This window comes from Camelus dromedarius, chromosome 5 (genome assembly GCF_036321535.1).
Source record: "Camelus dromedarius isolate mCamDro1 chromosome 5, mCamDro1.pat, whole genome shotgun sequence".
Taxonomy (NCBI): Eukaryota; Metazoa; Chordata; class Mammalia; order Artiodactyla; family Camelidae; genus Camelus; species Camelus dromedarius.
The window spans coordinates 12,327,199-12,346,336 of record NC_087440.1 but is presented as its reverse complement, the minus strand read 5'-3'; the positions used below and the strand labels follow the sequence as shown (position 1 = coordinate 12,346,336).

Genomic DNA, 19,138 nt, shown 5'->3' with positions numbered 1-19,138 from the left:
TATGTGGTCAGCATGCGGGCCAGTGCTGCCTCCCACGGGGACTTCTCACTCCGAGGAGCTGCCCCTGCATGTGGGTAGGTTTGTTCCATCTCTGCAGTAACAGCTCTTCCTTCCCAGCTGATGGGATGTTTCTTCCAGTCAGCTGCTTTCCAAATCACCCAGGATTTCCTGTTGAATGGAAATTTGGTGAACCATGTGCATATACTTCTCTTGGATTTATTTTTGGAAGAATTTCTTTTAAACCAGAAATCAGGTAGTTCAGGGTATTTACTGCTAAGGTACTGTGGTGATGAGAAGCCCAGACTTTCTTGCTGTCTCCTGGTGGGGGATTCATTATCATCAGAACACAGTTATGGGTGCTTGCCACAAAGTCAATGTGAATGCAGTTAAGAGTGAGATTACCCTACTGGGCTGGTACAGCGATTAAGCAGAGAGTGATAACTAGAAGGTCAGAAATTCAGGTGACAAGCGTGAGGTTCCTAGACCAAAGGTGGGAATTCAGGAGATCTGAGTCAGGGACTGTGAGAGAAACAACATGCTTAAGTAGAGAGAGCAGGACCTGGGGGCGGTGACCGTGGAGGGCCGTATCAGATCATGTCTCTTTGTCTTCTGTAAACTTCTAGATACCCAGTTCATCTACTTCACTGTATTTGATAACAAACTTTAAATTGTTTATTGATCTGAAAATACTTGAACTTAATTCTGGTAATGATTTAGCAATAAATTGCCAACTGTTCATAGGTCCAATTAGCTCTTTTAGCCCACCAGGGCACCTAGCTTTATAATCATCTTAAATAGCTATCTTATAAAATGTATTTGTTATGCAAAAATACTTTATTCCCCATTGAATGCTAATGTTAGGTTTGGAGTTTATACACTTGCAGTCCAAATCTGGAGCCTGGAGTCAAGGCTGTGTGGCTTGTTAATTTCCTGATCTAAGGCAAGTTTCCTGAAAACTCTAAGCCTCAGCTTCCTTCTCTGGAAAATAATAATATATATTTCACACAATTATTATGGGAATGAAGTGAAATGAGGTAAATTTTAGAAAATTACATATACAGTGCTTGGCACATAGTAAGTCATAATGTAATATTATTACTAAGGTGTCTCATAACATAGTCTCGTATTTTAATCTCTCTCAAAAGATCTCATTCCCAAAACTTTAACTCTTCCCCCCACACTTCATTACTGAACATAATGAATGGCTGTGTAATTTAAAGTAATACAACTGGACAGTAATTACAAGATTTTTGAATTCAAGTAGTTTAGAATCATATGATGCAGTGCTGGTCTTCCCTCCTCTCCTCAACCCCCTCCTCTCCCTCATACTTCTTACTGATACTGGTTTTGTCTTGATCTGAGTCACTTCCATTTTTTTAAAAAGAACTTTTGAGAGTAGAGTGCATAAGTGGCTTTGTATGTGGTGGGTGTTAGGACACGTGTCAGGTACCACTGGTAACGCTCACCCTACGTGCAACTGATAGCTTCAGAGACTCCAGGACTGAGGCGCGAGGTATCTTTCTGCCTTAGTTATCTTTTGTAAAGCTTTAGGTGAAGCCATTGGAATGGGGGATAACATGGTGCCATTGACTAGCTGTATAATTTTGGCCATATCTCTTCATCTCTTTGAACCTCGTTTCCTCATCTGTAAAATGAACATAATGATGTCTTCTTCAGAGAGTTTCTGTGACAATAAATTGGGATAGTTTGGATTTCCGGAACATAACAAATGCTCATTAAATGTTAGCTTCCTTCCCTATCCTGGCTACTGTCTGAAGGAAGTTCCACAGCTGACATTTGGGACTCATTAACCGTCCTAAGGCAGCTGTGGCTTTGTAATGGGATTGTAACAGAGAGACGTAAGAGAGAGACAGACAGAGAGAGAAGGAACCCAGTGGTGACTGGGAAGATGAGATTTGAATGTTGGAGTATCGCCACCGGACCATATAGGTGTAAGCCGTTCTCCATTTCCCTTCCAATTGCTTCTTCAAAATATTTTTGTTTTTCATTTCATCCTCTAACCTAGCCAGATTCCTAGGTTGCCCCCTACTTCTGTCTCCCTTAATTTTCACAACAGACACTACACAATAATTCCTGTGTGATCACTCCTTGGGTCCTTTCAATACCCTTCTTAGTTCTAATGATAACTAATAGGTACTGGGCTTTGCAGTGTTTTCGATACTGTTCTAAGAACTTTCCATTTGTTAACTCATTACAACTATTCTATGAGGAGTTACTTTTTCTCCCCCAGTTTAGAAACTGTACATGTGAAGGCAGCATAGAAGTACCTTCCTCAAGCTACACGTCTCAGGAGTGGAATTCCAGTGTCAATAATCTGAATCAAGGAGCCAGGTTGAAAACCAGTAACCATTAGTGCCTCCTCGTCAAATGAAGCATCCAAACCTACAATTCAAAACTTTCCGTGTTCTGTTTCCTTTTTGCCCATCCAGACCAAACTCTCTTTAGTTCCCATCTCTCTCCAAGGTGGGTGTGTCTCCATCTTTGAACACGAGGTGAACATTTGTGATGCTTGCCTTTCTGCTTATACTGAGTTTTCTTTCTCTGGATCATTTAAGGCCCAGTTCAGCTAGTTCAGGCTTCTTGGAATCTTTATCTTTTAATTCATGGGCTTACTGTTTATCCACTCATTCATTTATGTACGTATCCATTCGTCCAAAAACATTATGAGGCTGTTATGTATCAAGCAATATGGATATTTAAAATTAAATAGAACACAGCCTCTGCCCTTCACATCACAGTCAGATTTGAGAGATAGACACATAAATAAGGTATTTCACACAAATGATTATTGTATTATTGTATTTTAAGAGTTCCCGTAACAAAGGTGCTTCAAGGCATTGTGAGCACACAGAGGAGGAAATATTGGACTCCAAAGAGATCAAACAAGATGAGGCTGATTCCTGCTGAATATGATATATATAGATGTTCTAGAGATATTCATGAGAGAGACACGAGGTGGTAGAGGGACGGGGAAAGGCATGGAGGCAGGAGAAACAGCATGCACAAAGGCACATTGGTGAGGCAACAATATGGTAATCAGAGACTGTTACCTCTTTAATGTATCTTGATCAAATGTGCCCATGGGAGTGACAGTTGCTGAGATAGGCAGTGTTTTAAGTAGAAGGACTTATTAGGAAGACTGTGTAGGACACAATTGTCATAGTCCAGATGAGAAATTGTGGAGTTCAGAATTAAGGCATCACTAGTGGGATGAGGTGACATGCAGCATGGGGTGGATCATACAGAATCTAGAGTGATTTCTGGGTACATGGCTTGGATGAGTCAATAGTTATGATGATATTAATTGAGATTGCTAATACAGGCAAATGACTAAGTTTTGGATGGAGTTTAATTTTGGACAACCAGATGAAGATATTTAGTGAGCAGCTGAAATGTGGGTTAATTTTAAATTTTTGTGAGTTTGGAGATAGGTTTGCATCAGTGAAACCATCACAACAATCTACGCTATAAAAATATCCATTATCACCCCAAATTTCCTCTTGCCTTTTCTTCTTTATATTTATTATTCTTTTGTGAGATGAACGCTTATATAAGGTCTACTCTCTTGGGAAAATTTTAAATTTACAATACTGCATTATTAGCTATAGACACTGCTGTATGGTGAGATCTCTAGGGCTTATTCATCTTGCATAACTGAAACTTTGTAACTTTCAGGCCCTTTCTTCAATAACTATTTGTTGAATGTTTATTATGTATCCTGAGTTCAAGATGTTTAAAATTGGACAAGTCATAGCCTTACCCTTATAGGGGACATAGTCCAGTGGATGGAGACAGAAATGAGATTATAATACAGAAGAATTCTACATGCTTACGCACTGGCTTGTGGGAAAAGGTGGCAAATAGAGAGAAAAGCTTAGTGTGGGTGGTTGGTGAAGTCTTCACAGGACAAATGATTTTGGAGTTGAAACACAATTTTTATAGACAAGGAGGGCTGGACCTGAATGATATTCTAGGTAGAGAAGACAGAAAAGTTACTGAGGTGTGAAAGAGCACAGAGCCCTTAGTGAATAACAAGTGATTCTGTGTGGTTGGAATACAGAGCAGGTGAGTTCATACGTGCAACTAGGAACACACACCCTGGGGTTCGCGTTTTTGAGGCAAGACTTCAGTTCAAATTTAATTTTCCTCTTCAGAATTTTCCCAGCCCTTTTTGTCTAGAACAGTAGTTCTGAGCTAGTAATGCAGGTCAAGAAGTCTAGACATGATTACAGGAAAACATTAGAGGCATGGACAAAATTGCTGCTTTCATTTAAACGAAAAGCAGGTATTTGTTTCCAGGTTTGGGAGACTCAGACTCTTACATTCAGTGATTAGTAGAAGAGTTTTTTTTACCAAAGTAGATTTTTAAATAATTTATCTACCCCTACTGCTACTTAACTTTCCAAAATCATTTGGAAAGAAAGGTCGCACAGGAGTACAACAAATATTTTTTGAGTTTAATTCAGAAGTTAATTTCTTGACATTTTTATTAGTAGAGAACAGGTCCTGGCATGTAATTTTGAATGAATACCAAACTGTTTCAGACAAGAGGAATTAGACGTTGACAGCTTATGAAACCCAGAAGACAGAGGTTTAGAGTCTATTTCTCTCCTCCATCTTTTTGCTTCCCTTTCTTATTTGCAGTGCCCTGTCTCCTGTGAAGCTTGGCTCTTGGCCAGAGCATGTGTTCCTCAAGTCCCTGCAGAACCCTAGTGAAGCGAAATTGGCAGATTTCCAAGCAGAGGGAGCTGATGAAGAGCCCTTAGGCTCCTAAAACAGTGGGCAGTTTATGATGCATTCTTTAAAGAATTAAGTAGATTATTTATCTACCCAAATACATGGTTCAATATCCACAAAGGCTTTTGGCTGTTACTATTATTCTGTGATATATTTCAGTGATTAAATAGTAAGTTCAGTTTAACAGAATTTGATATGAATACCTACCACGTACAAGGCACAGTGCTGGTGAACCAGCAAAATGAATATAAACTTTCTTCTTCTTCATGTAATTCAAGAAACTGGCTGTCTCAAGGATGACTGAGTTGTGTGGTCATTGGCATTATCCTTAGGCACATTTTATCTGTGGTACCATTTCTGGTGCCTTATCTTCAGTCATGGTCCTAACTCTGGGGATAGGTTTCTTGCCATCTGCCATCAGGCTGTACTGGTTGATTAGGGTGGCACTGTGTTCCCAAGCCACATCCTCTCAGAACTGAGATGTATTATCCTCATTTACCAATATATTTCCCTCTTGTGTTTTTATTGTCATTATAATGCCTAATTGGATATAGCCTTATATTTTTTCTTCAATTCTTGATACTCCACTGACAAATTTGTTGGCTATACAAGATGTATTTCATCTTGGTATCTACTTTAAAATATGAAATATTTTCTTACTTGAATTACTCTAATAATTACATAAGTACTAAAAGACTATTTGAATAAGATAAGGTCCTATGTACCTGGATAATATGAATTTGATGAATTTTAAATGTCTGGGGTTGGGAAGATATTTAAATGAATATATTTATATTGAAATGCTTATCTTTGTGTAAGTAAATGCAATTTCAGGAAGAGACATAAAGTGGAAATGATAATATCATGCAGATAATACAGGTTTTTTAAATTTTCCTGTCATCTTATATAGCCTTTTCTAAATAATCATTATTCCCATTATTACCATCATGTGTCCACTCATAAGTGATTTAGGGGAAAATATAATTTGTATGTAGTTATTGGTACTGATCTGCTTTAACTAGTTGTTTTAAAAGTAACTATGTGTTGAAATTCAGATATTTCCCTGTCCCCTCTGCAATTTTTTACACAGTGTCTTGAATACTTTTGAAAAACTTTGGAAATGGGGTAAAACTAGAATTTCATTCTGATATGCATTGTAACATTCCTTTCTTTTAGATGCTACGTGAAGTTATGTGGAAATGAGAGCGTTTCATGAAACCCCTCCTCTGAAAGAGAATGTCTTTCATACGTGGAGCTTTGCTTCCAGTTTTCATAGGACACTGACCTTGTAGCCGAGCCACAGCGGCCCTTCCTGCTATTTTCAGTGATGCACAGAACATCTGAACAGTGATGCTTGCCTCGGATTTACAGATTTTCATCCTGATACCTTGTTTTCTTCTTTGGGGCAGAAAAGCTGGCACTCGTTGCTCTCCATGGTGGCTAATCTTTTCAAGAGCTTGATTTTACCTTACATTCATAAGCTTTGCAAAGGAATGTTTACAAAGAAATTGGGAACTACAACCAAAAAAAAAGAGAATCGTCAGCCGAAAAAGGATCAAGACATTGCCACTGCTGGCCAGACCAAAACCCCCAAATTTTCTAATACCTTGAAAAGCACAGTCAAGAAGATTGCAAAGTGTTCGTCTGCTCGCAACTTATCCACTGAGGAAGACGAGGCTAACAAAGAGTTTTCCCTCTCGCCGACATTCAGTTACCGAGTAGCTATTGCCAATGGCCTACAAAAAAATATTAATGTAACCAATGGTGATAATGAGGATCTGCTTCAAGAGTTTTCTTCGATTGAGAGTTCCTACTCAGAATCACTCAGTGAACTAAGAAGTTCTACGGAAAACCAGGCACAGTCAACACACACGATGCCAGTTCGACGCAACAGGAAGAGCTCGAGCAGCCTGGCACCCTCCGAGGGGAGCTCTGATGGGGAACGCACCCTGCAGAGCTTAAAACTGGGAGCTTTACGCAAACTGAGGAAATGGAAAAAGAGTCAAGAGTGTGTCTCCTCAGATTCCGAGTTGAGCACGATGAAGAAATCCTGGGGAATAAGAAGCAAATCTTTGGACAGAACTGCCCGAAACCCAAAGACAAACACCCTGGAGCCTGGATTCAGTTCCTCTGGCTGCATTAGCCAGACTCAGGATGTCATGGAAATGATCTTTAAGGAACTTCAGGGAATAAGTCAGATCGAAACTGAACTTACTGAGCTACGGGGGCACGTCAACGCTCTCAAGCATTCCATCGATGAGATCTCCAGCAGTGTGGAGGTCGTGCAAAGTGAAATTGAACAGCTACGTACAGGTTTCGTCCAGTCTCGGAGGGAAACCAGAGACATCCATGATTATATTAAGCACTTAGGTCATGTAGGTGGCAAGGCCAGCCTGAGATTTTTAAATGTGCCTGAAGAAAGATTTGAATACGTTGAGAGTGTGGTGTACCAAATTTTAATAGATAAAATGGGTTTTTCAGATGCACCGAATGCTATTAAAATTGAATTTGCTCAGAGAATAGGACACCAAAGGGATTGCCCCAATGCAAAGCCTCGACCCATCCTAGTGTACTTTGAAACCCCTCAGCAAAGGGATTCCGTCTTAAAAAAGTCATATAAACTCAAAGGAACAGGCATCGGAATTTCAACAGATACTCTTGCTCATGACATCAAAGAAAGAAAAGAGAGGGGGATACCGTCCTCCCAGACATATGAGAGTATGGATATAAAGCTGTTGACTCCAGAGCCCAAAACCAAGAAGAACAATTGGCAGTCACCTGATGACAGTGATGGAGAGCTAGACTCTGACCTCAATAGAAACAGTTACGCTGTGCTTTCTAAGTCAGAGTTTCCAACAAAGGGGAGTGCATCCAAGTCGAGTTCAAAATCACACAATGCTAGAGTCAAGAATAAAACTGCTAGTAGCAGCAGAATTTCAAACAAATCAGAATATGATCAAATTTCTTCACATTTGCCAGAGTCTGATAACTTGGCAAAACAAACCACAGCCCATTCTGCAGATGTGGTGCCTCTCTGGCATTCCCAGAGTGATTTTTTCACTGCTAAACTTAGTCGTTCTGAGTCAGATTTTTCCAAATTGTGTCAATCTTATTCGGAGGATTTTTCGGAAAATCAGTTTTTTACTAGAACTAACGGAAGCTCCCTCCTATCGTCTTCTGACCGGGAACTTTGGCAGAGGAAACAGGAGGGCACACCTACCTTGTATGACAGCCCTCAGGATCAGTGTGTGAATGAGGCCCCTCAGGGGGTCCAGGAGCAAAGTGAAATTGAGAACACAGAGACCGCAGATAGTGGAATGAGTAATGGCATGGTGTGTGCGTCTGGAGACCAGAGTCATTACAGTGATTCTCAGCTCTCTTTCCATGAGGATCTTTCTCCATGGAAGGAATGGAATCAGGTAGAGCCAGGAGCTGACTTAGGTTTAGATTCATCCACCCAGGAAGCTTTTGACTATGACATAAACAGTTTATCTGATCAACAACTAGAAGTTTACCAGAAAGACCTAGAAAACTTGGGAAAGTGCCACAGTGACCTTCAGGATGACTCTGAGAGCTATGATTTAACCCAAGATGACAACTCATCTCCATGCCCTGGGTTGGATAATGAACCACAAGGACAATGGGTTGGCCAATATAATTCTTATCAGGAAGCTAACTCTAATGAGCTGTACCAAAATCAAAACCAGCTGTCCATGATGTACCGAAGTCAAAGTGAATTGCAAAGTGATGATTCAGAGGATGCTCCCCCCAAATCTTGGCATAGTCGATTAAGCATCGACCTTTCTGATAAGGCTTTCAGCTTCCCCAAGTTTGGATCTACACTCCAGAGGGCTAAGTCAGCCTTGGAAGTGGTGTGGAACAAAAGCACACAGAGTCTCAGTGGGTATGAGGACAGTGGCTCTTCCTTAATGGGGCGATTTCGGACATTATCCCAATCAACTGCAAATGAATCAAGTACTACCCTTGACTCGGATGTCTACACAGAGCCTTATTACTACAAAGCAGAGGATGAGGAGAACTATAGTGAACCAGTGGCTGACAATGAAACAGATTACGTTGAAGTGATGGAACAAGTCCTGGCTAAGCTGGAAAATAGGACAAGTATTACTGAAACAGATGAACAAATGCAGGAATGTGATCAGCCTTCATATGAAACACCTTATGAAACCCCACAAGATGAGGGTTATGATGGGCAGGCAGATGACATGGTTAGTGAAGGGGGATTGGAACCCTTAAATGAAACATTGGCCGAAATGGAAATAAAAGAAGATGAAAACCAAAACATCCCTGAGCAACCAGTGGAAATCACGAAGCCAAAGCGGGTCCGTCCTTCTTTTAAAGAAGCAGCTTTAAAAGCCTATAAGAAGCAAATGGCGGAATTGGAAGAGAAGATCCTGGCTGGAGGTATTTATGTTTAAATGCTACATTATGAGCTAATTGTGTTTTAACATTGGGTGGTGCTTCTTTAGAACATGTTCTGTGTTTACTCTTTGGAGAAGTAACTTACTTTCAAGGAATTTTCCTGTTTATTCTGAGAAGGGTTTTATTTTACTCAGCTGCCCCAACAATTTGGGCTTGATAATTTAAAACCAAAGTGTTTTCAAGTAGATCATACTAAACTAAGCCCTGCATTCTGTGGACCGATATTTCTGTGCTAGGATTAGGTATAAACCTTATTTGATATTAACCAACTTTATCATACCAGTTATCAAAGGAAGGATGAGTGAAATCAAAGAGCAGCCTGGGGTCTCATTTTTGGTTCTATTAGGTTTACAAGGATGGGGAGGAAAGAGAAATTTAATATTAAAGAATTAGGAAACATGGGCTCCTAGGTTTACCACTCCTTTTCTCATCAGATCTACACTTTGGAGCCTGCCGGTAGGCAACCTCAGCCCATACCATGGAAGGACCACAGCCTCCCTCACTACTTGCTGTTGCAGCTGGTGGAGGGCATTAGAGCCAAAACCTTAGGCTGTGCCTGAAGGATTACAAGTCACCCTTTAGGAGGAGTCAGTGAGGGGGTAGAGTTGAGAAGTTTCCTCCTAAAGAGTGAAGTAGAAGTCTCTCTGGGAAATGACAACATTACCTGACCTAATGGTTTTGCTTGATCTTAAGGGGGAACAATTTTGGATAGTACACTTTTGAAAAGTAGCTGCACGTAAATAAAAATTTTGTTGATTTTTTATTACTTAGCTAAACTTCATCTGCACATACCTCAATCCTTTAACTATTTATTTTAGTTGCATGCTTATCTCTTTATATCTTTGGGATAGTTTGATATAATCTCAATGTTAATGAATTTGATACATTGTTAATGTTTTCCTTGGTTACAGCTTTTAAGAGATTTAAAAAACTCTACATAATACTTCATAAAGGTGTACATTTATGTATATGATCAAGTGTTACTTGCTGTTATGACATAATATAATAATTCCTTCAGCCAGTAGCCAATTATGGCTTCTTTTTCTTGACCAAAACTGTGATCAGATTTTACTCCACACTGGCCATTTTCTGATTGACATGGGTGGATCACTGAATAATCAGATACCTTTCTGGTTAAACTGTTTCAGGTCCTAAAACAATTGAAATAACAATTAAGGTTCTTTGCTCTAAAAACTCTCCATATAAAATAACATATCTTACGTAATTTATTTAAGTCAAGGGCATCTTGGGTGCATTGGCTGTGTTTTTTGGTTGTTATTTTTGGGGGAGAAGTGTTCTTGACTATCTTTAAAATTGATTTGAAAGGGCAAAAGAGTCAAAAATTTTATGTAAATATAATTCATATTGGAGTAATGTCTATCTTATTTCAGAGTGACTCTGATTAGTTAGATATTCTTATCACCGACGCTCAGTTGATAGTTTCTTGAAATACAGGCCAGCAGTTTAACATTGTATTTTACTTACTGTAGATTCAGAGAGGTCTACTGAAAGGCATATTAGGAATAAGCTCTGTGTGTGTGTGTGTGTATGTGTGTGTGTGTGGTGTGTGTTATGATGCAGTACATGAATGTTTTAATGCCAAACTGGTTAAGGGATCTGAAATGTTAGGCAATATTATAAATACAACAAAACTATACGTTTCAGAGGAAAAAAGGATCTTCATCAACTTTTTAAAAATCCCAAATTAACAAACTTCTGCAAAGTAGATTGTTACTGATAAAGACCATTTACATGGCTAGCAATCCTAGTCACTTAGCACTTACCCTCAGAAACATAAAGACACTTGCTTATCCACACACCACCAACTTCAGAATCCCAAGTAGGTAAAACAGTTGTGTGCCGCATACCTGACACACCAGGCCTGACTACGGAGGGCTCAGACCCCTCTGCCACCTTGGAGCTTGGCTTGTTATCCTCTGAGCCAGCTTTGAATGGAATCTGTTGGATATCACTTATCCTAGACGAAGTCATACGCATGTCTTTAAGATGCTCTCTGGTTGCTTGGGAGGCACCAGATTGACTACCCAGGAGGCTGCGGTAGCCTAGATTTTAAAGGCCATCTCTTCTCCCCTTGGCAGCAGTCAGGCAGCTGTCCCCCTCCTGTGCACCAATATGCCTCATGAGGAAGGGCAGCCAAAGAAGGGCATTTTTCAGGCCCCTTCCTGACTCAGAGCATCCCAATGAGGTGCCAGTCCTTATGATGGATTTCGTGCCCATGGCCATCTGCTCACTGGGCTTTGAGCAGATGCCAACACATTTTTCTCTCCATGACTATTCTGTCACCGTTAGGTAGCAGTGCTGTCTTTTCTCCATTACTCACCTGGCAAGATGGGACCTTAGAGCGCTTGCTATAAACAACGTAAGTAAAGAGGGATTTTGAAAGACCCCAACGTTTATATACATGGATATTTGGTGCTAGTGTTTCTGAGAACTTTCACCTTGAACAGTACACCAAGGGGGAAAGAGATTTAGACTGTGTGTAGCCAGACCCTCCATGAGGCCATATTCTTCCCTTATTGTTGGACCCTAATGAGTGTTACCTCTTGTCTAGCTGGCCTGAAACTCACACGATGGTGGTGCGTATCTGATCCGCTACCTCCAGCCCTGCACCACCCATCAACCGGAATTCACTGTTGTCTCCTCTGAATTCCTATACATCTGCCTCTTAGGCACTGGCTTCCACCTTGTGTAATGAAGATTTATGTACATTGCACGTGTTCTTTTCTCAGCTGTGATCTAAAGGTGAGAAGCCTTATCTTTTCATCCTTTCCTTTGCTCTATACCTAGACCAGTGCTTTACACAGGGATGACAGTGAGTTCATATGTGGGATGAATGCCTGAATCAAGGGAAGTCGGAGACTAAATAAAAAGCACAAGCTTTGAAGTCAAATCCAAATCCAATCTGTGGTCTGTAATTGCTAAGACTATGACTTTCTCTCTTGAGAGTTCAGGAATATGATTAGGATAAAAACTTATTATTGAGCACTGCTATCTATACACCAGGCACTTCCCAGGCAGTTTATCTGTTTTTTTTTTTAATTCCTTTACTTCTTACAATATCACTATGAATTTGGTTTCATTATTATCTCATTCTACAGGTTAGGAAACTGAAATGCTGACAACTTACATAAGTTATTCAATGTCATGTAGATAGTAAGGGGTGAATTTAGAATTAAATGGATGGTAATTTGGGTTATTTAGAGCAGTCATATGCTTACTCACCTCAAAGGTTGTTTTGTTTGTGTTTTAAGGAGGAAAGACCTCAGGAAAGATGGAGGCAGTATTAGCCACCAGCTGTATTCCCAGTAAAGGATTTTCTTGGGAAAATAGGAATAATAAGAAAGGCACTGAATTTTTGATATTCATTCTCCATTTTTATATTTCAAATCCATGTTCATCTTATAAATCAAGGCTTGTAGAGCCCAATAAACACTGCGGCAGCTGCTGGAAGGATGATGTATCTGAAGTCTGAGTACACTTCACCTGGAATTAGATTCTAAAGTCATACCTGGAATTAGATTCTCAGGTCAGTTTGAAGTAAATTTTTCTAGCAGAAGAACAAAAATTTTGTTTTGTTTTGCAATGCCATCCCTGGGCTCTCTGTAGATTCTGAAAGAGATTTCTCCTAGATAAGACTGTACAGTCAATGGGTGAATCTTCCGTTCTGTTGCTGTTGTAATGCCAGAACCTACACCAGTATCTGGCACAGAGCAAATGCTCAATAGGTATTTGTGCGCCAGGTCAGTAAATGCTCTGAGTTGCTGGGCTACCTAGCTCTGTGCAAAGTGGAGAACTCTTAGAATTCAGATAAACTTTAGTTTTCTTTCTTTCAATCAAAAAGACTTTTTATTTTATTTATTTGTTTGTTTGTTATAATTTATATATTTTATTAAATGTATATTTAAAAAAATTTTTTTTTAGTGGAGGTACTGGGGATTGAACCCATGACTTCGTGCATGCTAAGCACACACTGTATCACTGAGCTATACCCTCCCCCCTATTATATATATTTTAATATAGTGCAATAGAGAAAGCATGATTGACAGTGAAACAGGACTTTTCCCTCCTTTTGCTCTGTTAATCACAGTATCTTTCGTTCTATGATGATGTAACCTACCCATCTCCAAAAACTTAGTTGAATTTTTTTAAATTCCAGGTTTAATGGTTAAGAATAAATATTTCAACTAATTTTTGGAGATTTGCTGGCTTAAATTTATCAAGAAGTGCTTCTTAAACTTTTGAATGCCTCTGGGCCTCACCTGTGGAGAGTCTAGGTCAAGAGTGACGAGGTCTGCCTTTTTAACACACTCCCCAGGGGCTCTAATGCAGGTGATCATCAGAGGTCTAAGGTTATACAGTTAATAAGAGCACTGATGGAAACTGATATGCATATGACACAATTCAGAGTCTGATGCTCTTTCCGTGACATTCCATTGCGAGCTTGGGCAAGTCTTGTCATGAAAGGGCATAGCTCATATTTTGAACCATACAGATAAGTTGTGCTTTTAAGGTCAGCCAGTTTTGCATTAGCTACTGTAGTTAGTATTGATCTCTGTTAGCACAAAGCGAGTGGTAATTGTTTGGGATGAGACAGGATCACGTGTTTAAGAAGTTTAGAAAAATCTGGAAGGGTGACACTTGGCATATTAAAAGGCTTTATTAGAGGTGAAGAAGTGAAATAATAGTGATTTTTGAGGAATGAAAGCATTTCACAGAAGGTAGGGCAGAAGTTCACAAGGATACACAAAGGCCAGCTATTAACAGGAGCAACGAATATTTAGGCTTTAAAGATTTTGTTTACTTATAATTATTAATGGCTTCAAACTATATATCTGAAACAGTTTCTTTGTAGGGGAACTAAAAATGTAATACATTTTTCAAGGGAAATATTAACTGACAATGAAAGATGGTGATTTCCATATTGTACTAGGAGTATTGCTTTAAAGTTTACAATACTGATTTCCAAGTTCCAGAGATTCATGAAAGAGTGTTCTGTTAAAATCTCTGCTGGCTAGGATTTTATTTGTTTGCTTAGGCTAACGTCGTTGTTCATGTACTTTCTGCAAGTTCAAATAGAGAGATATATTCTATAGAAATTATGACTCATTTGAGAACTTTCTATGTGGAATAAAATAAAGAAACTCTGAACTCTGGTGTAAGATACAGCAAAGGATAACCTGATCAATTGTTATTAGTTAGGTTAGAATTGGAGATGCCAGGACCTGAAATAGATGTACCCACTGGGGTGATGCAGGCTCTGGGATAAATGTCAATAGCAAACGAAGAGAGAAAGTGCAGTGCAGCAGAAGAAACTCTGCTACTTGGAAAGTATACCTGAAACTACAGATGACTTCTCGGGCATTTAAGAGTCTAAGTCTGGGTATCAGTTGGGGTGTTAGAGAACAGCCAGGAACAAGGAGAATCAGGGGCTGGAAGTGGGCAGGAACTTTCTTCCAGGAAGGCTTTTTATTGATTGGCCTTTGGTTACCTGACTAGGGACTAGGAAAGGCTCTAAATACCCCAGAATAGGAACTATTGAGAGGGAAGCAAATCCCAGAAGGATTGCTAAACTAGATAGCTCATGCAGAGAGTGAGCTAGGTGCCTGAACTGGGGCGCATGGTCAGGAGTCAGTCTCTAATATAGGTTAAAAAAATTTGATTGTTCCACTGACATCCAAGAACTGAGCCCAGTTTGCAGACAGAATGACTTGATGACAAGTCTCAGGTTGTTGGGATACCCTGACCCCACGTGGAAAGATTCCTCCTGATAAGGTGTTTGTTGAGGTTGCCTCCACAGACTACAAGACCAAAAAAGAACTAAATGCTTTAATGGGCTTCTTCACCATGGTCAATTCCAACTTATGGTATGCTTTTTCTTCTTCTTTTTAAAGAAAAGTATATTATGGAATCTTGTCCACTCCCTCATGCATTAAACTTCACTCATGCTGGGTCTCAGCTAACTTCCAAAAATAAAAGAAACCCTCAGAGGGTAAAAATTACTAACATTCAGCAGATTCCACCAACTGTGATATGACTCTGTAGGCAATTAAAGGGTCCCAAAGATACTTTGAGCGATGCCACTTTATTTAGAATAAGTGTATCTATCCCTTCTCCCTCCTGCCATCTTCACTGACTCCAGCTTATCCCTTACTTCTGTGCCAATGCAACCATGATTACTACTTTGAAAAGGATAGTACTCATTTTGAAGTAGGAAACTTGATGTTTGTGTGGACATTTTTGTAATGTAGCATTGACCCACACAAACACACTCACATTAATATTTTTAAGAACTCTGTAAGGCAGGTAGCTTAATAATGGATAACATTTATTGAGGACTTTGTTATGTGCCAGACACTGTTCTAAATATTTTACTCTATATTAAGTCATATAATCCTCATAATAACCCTATGAGATGGGTAGTATTATTATCTCTATTTTATAAGTAAGAAACAGAGACACTAATTTAACTAAGAAGAGGGTTTAAAAGAAGAAGAAGATGTGGCAGAACCAAGATTTAGAATTAGGCGTTTCTTTTCCAGCTTCTATGTGCTTACTCACTGCTGCCTAGTTTAGGATTTCAGAAATGAAGTCCTAGTATTCAGCTTTATCAGATGGAGACCTAAGGTGGAAAAATGTTGACTTACCTGACAACACAGATTTGTCAGCAGAGCTACAATTACAAGCTGTTCTCCCAAATCATAAGCCAGCACTCAAGCTATCAGACCATCCTTCCATTTTACATGATGTTATTACAGGCAACATGATTATCCAGCTATCCTTTCTGTGTAACTTGTGATAAAAGAAACTGTTGCCTGCATATAATAGTGGCAACAAGAAAGGACAGATTGAAATGATCTTATTTCCCAGAGATGTAGGCTAAGCTGCCCCTTTTCATAATGTCTTTTCTGACGCTTAATGGTGTCTTGTGGAAAGACCATGTCTTTAGTTTTCTATTTCTGTTCTTTAGTGATTAGAGTTAGACACATACTCTCGTAGGTGTGCACATACAGAAAATGTGAATTCACTTGATATTAGCAGAGTGGTGTTTTACTGTCTGTAGAGAGTCAGTAGGAAAATTCCTGGATTGATCAACATTCCCTTTGCATTTTCTGAGCATACAAAGCAATTTTAATAAAAGTTTTTTAGAATTAACTACCATATATGTGTAATCCTCATAAAACACTGATGAGATAGCCAACCTCTCCAAGTCTCTGTTCCCTCCAGGGAATTAGTAGTAGTTATGTAGATTGTAAAACTGGTGAGTGATGGGACCAGTATCAACCCCAGGACTTCTGAATCTTACTCTGGTCCTCTTTGCACAGCAGCATGCTCTCAGTTGCTTGTGTACACTTATGCATCTTTCTTCTGGACTTGAAACACCTGATCTGTAATACAAACTTCTGGGGCTGTGCCAAGGGTATTTCTCTGCTGATTCTTAAAGCTAATATTTCTCAGATTTTAGAATGCCTGAGGATCACTTGGGAGCACTTGGTTAAAAAAGATAAATTTCTTGATCAGATCTTCAGTTAATTTCAATGCAGGATGATTCATGGATCACATTAAGAAATGCTTAAATAGTTAATAATAGATCCTAAGTGTTCTTTTGTTTTTTACTCCTTCTTGAGTGATTTCATATGCTCCCTTGGCTTGAACTATCATTTTTGTGCTGATATTTCCGAATCAGTGTCTTTGGGCTAACTCACCCTTCCCTAACCTAGACTATTATGTACACTTTTTCATTGGTCATTAATTCATCCACTAGTTCACTCATTCTTTAGTAAATATCTAATTGCCTGGCTGGGCATCTGGGATAGAGTAGTGACAGATTTTATTTGGTCTTTGTCTTTGTTAAGTGGTTGAGATGAATTTAAATTTTGAAAATATACAAATGCATCATTTTTAACTTTGCTAACTGCTGGAGAATGAAGTACAAAGGGTTAAAAAAAAGTATATTATCATTTGAAGGTTAGAGAAGACTTATCAGAAGAAATGACATTTGATCTGAAGTCAGAAGAATGAATACATTGAACTAGGCTAAGGGAAAGGAAAAAGCATTCCAGGCAGAGGAAGTGGGATGGACCGGGATCTTAAGGCAGAAAGTGGTATGACAAATTTGAGAAACTTAAAGAAAGCGTGGTGGGGCTGGAATTCATCAGGTGAGGCAGAGAATGGTAGGAGACAAATCTGGTGTAGCATTCATTGACCAGATTTTTCTGAGTCTTGTGGATCAGTTGGGAATTTGTTTTTTTCCTCCAAGTTACCACGGAAAGCCATTGAAAGGGGTTGGCCATAATGAATTATAGAACTTCATTCACATGGGATATTCTGTTATGTCTCCAATTTATCATGCCTGACACCGAACTCTTTTCTTCCTCTGTCTCCTAATCCTGCTCCTCCTCCTGGGTTTCCTATCTCAATGAAGGGCACCATAATTCCCCTGTTTGCTAAGGTCAGAGAGTCATCCTTCTTGGATCCTTCCTCATCACACTGTAGTGGACCTTTGTCTCATTTGGGGCTACCCAGCATCTGTATTCATTTCTTAGCAATGTCGTTGGGTGTGTGAGCCCTTGGAGGGAAGTGGTACCCTGTGTCCTGCTGCAGAAGCTGGAGGTCGCTGGAAGGTCCTTCTCCCTGGCTTGAGCACAGAACTTCAGACTTGGCTAATTGAAAGCTTCCGCTAAGGACTTTGAATTTGAATCTGTCATTTAACAAGCCCTGACAATTTTACCACCTAGTTCTCAACAACAGCAAATTCTCTCCATCTCCTTATTTCTACTGTACTTCTAGCAACCATCATGTCTTACCTGGACTATTTCTATCCTAACTAGTCTTCTTGTCTCTTTGCTCTGGTTCCTCCTGTTGCCCCTACAGTCTGTCACCTCTCTGCATCCAGAGATACATACAAATCTGTGAAAAAAAAAAGATGAAAAACATCTTTGTAGTACTTTTAGGATGAGGTCCAAACAAGCAGTGGGCTCGTTATGCTGAAAATGCCTGGGCATTTTCTGGGCAGTGAGCTCCTGGGTGTCAGAGGCTGTGTCGCCTACCCTGGCATCTCTCAGTGTCCAGCAGTGACCCGCAATGAGGCAGCTGTGCAGAGTGGTTAACAGAGTGGGCTCCAGCATCAGCCTCCAAGTTGCATAATCCTAGGCAAGTTGTTTAATGTCTCTGTGGCTCCATTTCCTCACTGACAAAATACAAAGAATAATAGTATCTTTGTATAATAAAAATAAAACAAATAAAAATAAGATAGGCTTTCAGCCAAACCAGTAACTAATCAGTAGGGAGCCAACCTGAGTAAAAAGTGTTAAGATTTCATCCTTTGATCTTAAACTATTTCTGAGAAATTTGAGCCAGAAGTCAAATGCTGCAGTTACCTTCCTGTATATGTCTTAACTGAACTAACCCATCGAGAATGCATTTGGGGAAGTGATCAATTATGTAATTAGTTTTGTGGTCTGAATCCTTGAAAGACTGGGCAGAGGCAACTTGGCACGAAGTGCTCGATGTAGTATTAATAACTACAGTTATTGATGTTTTCATGAAACACAAAAACGTGCAACTGCTTGAATTCTCTGCCTTGTTAACTACTTTGCCTCAGGGCGTTTGCAACATAGAGAATCAAGTATACCCATCAGCATTTATTGAGTGCAAAAAGTGTGGTAAGCTCTGGACTAGGGCCATGGTAAGGGAGAAAACACAAGACGCAAAGACATGGATTCTCTCTTTAATAAGATTACAGTCTAGTTCGGGGTCAATTCAGAATTATTTCTTGAGCTCACTGCTGTAAGAAGTGTTGTGGCTTATAATAAAATATAATTATTCAATTGTTTATTATAAAAATATTTATTAGCACGTACCTGAATGTATACTGTGGAGGACATCATAATTATAATTAGATAAGAAGACACAAAAA

General features: G+C 39.5%; 1 protein-coding gene across 5 annotated transcripts in view; it reads left to right on the top strand.

The window, feature by feature from the left end:
* The window catches only part of UNC13C (unc-13 homolog C), a 599,855-nt gene that overhangs the window by 124,662 nt on the left and 456,055 nt on the right, over positions 1-19,138 (top strand). For all 5 annotated transcript variants that reach the window (XM_064485583.1, XM_064485584.1, XM_064485586.1 and 2 more), the window contains one exon: positions 5,935-9,183. In XM_064485583.1, coding sequence (XP_064341653.1) covers positions 6,192-9,183 — 2,992 coding nt within the window. In that variant the 5' untranslated portion in view covers positions 5,935-6,191. The remainder of the gene's footprint in view (positions 1-5,934; positions 9,184-19,138) is intronic.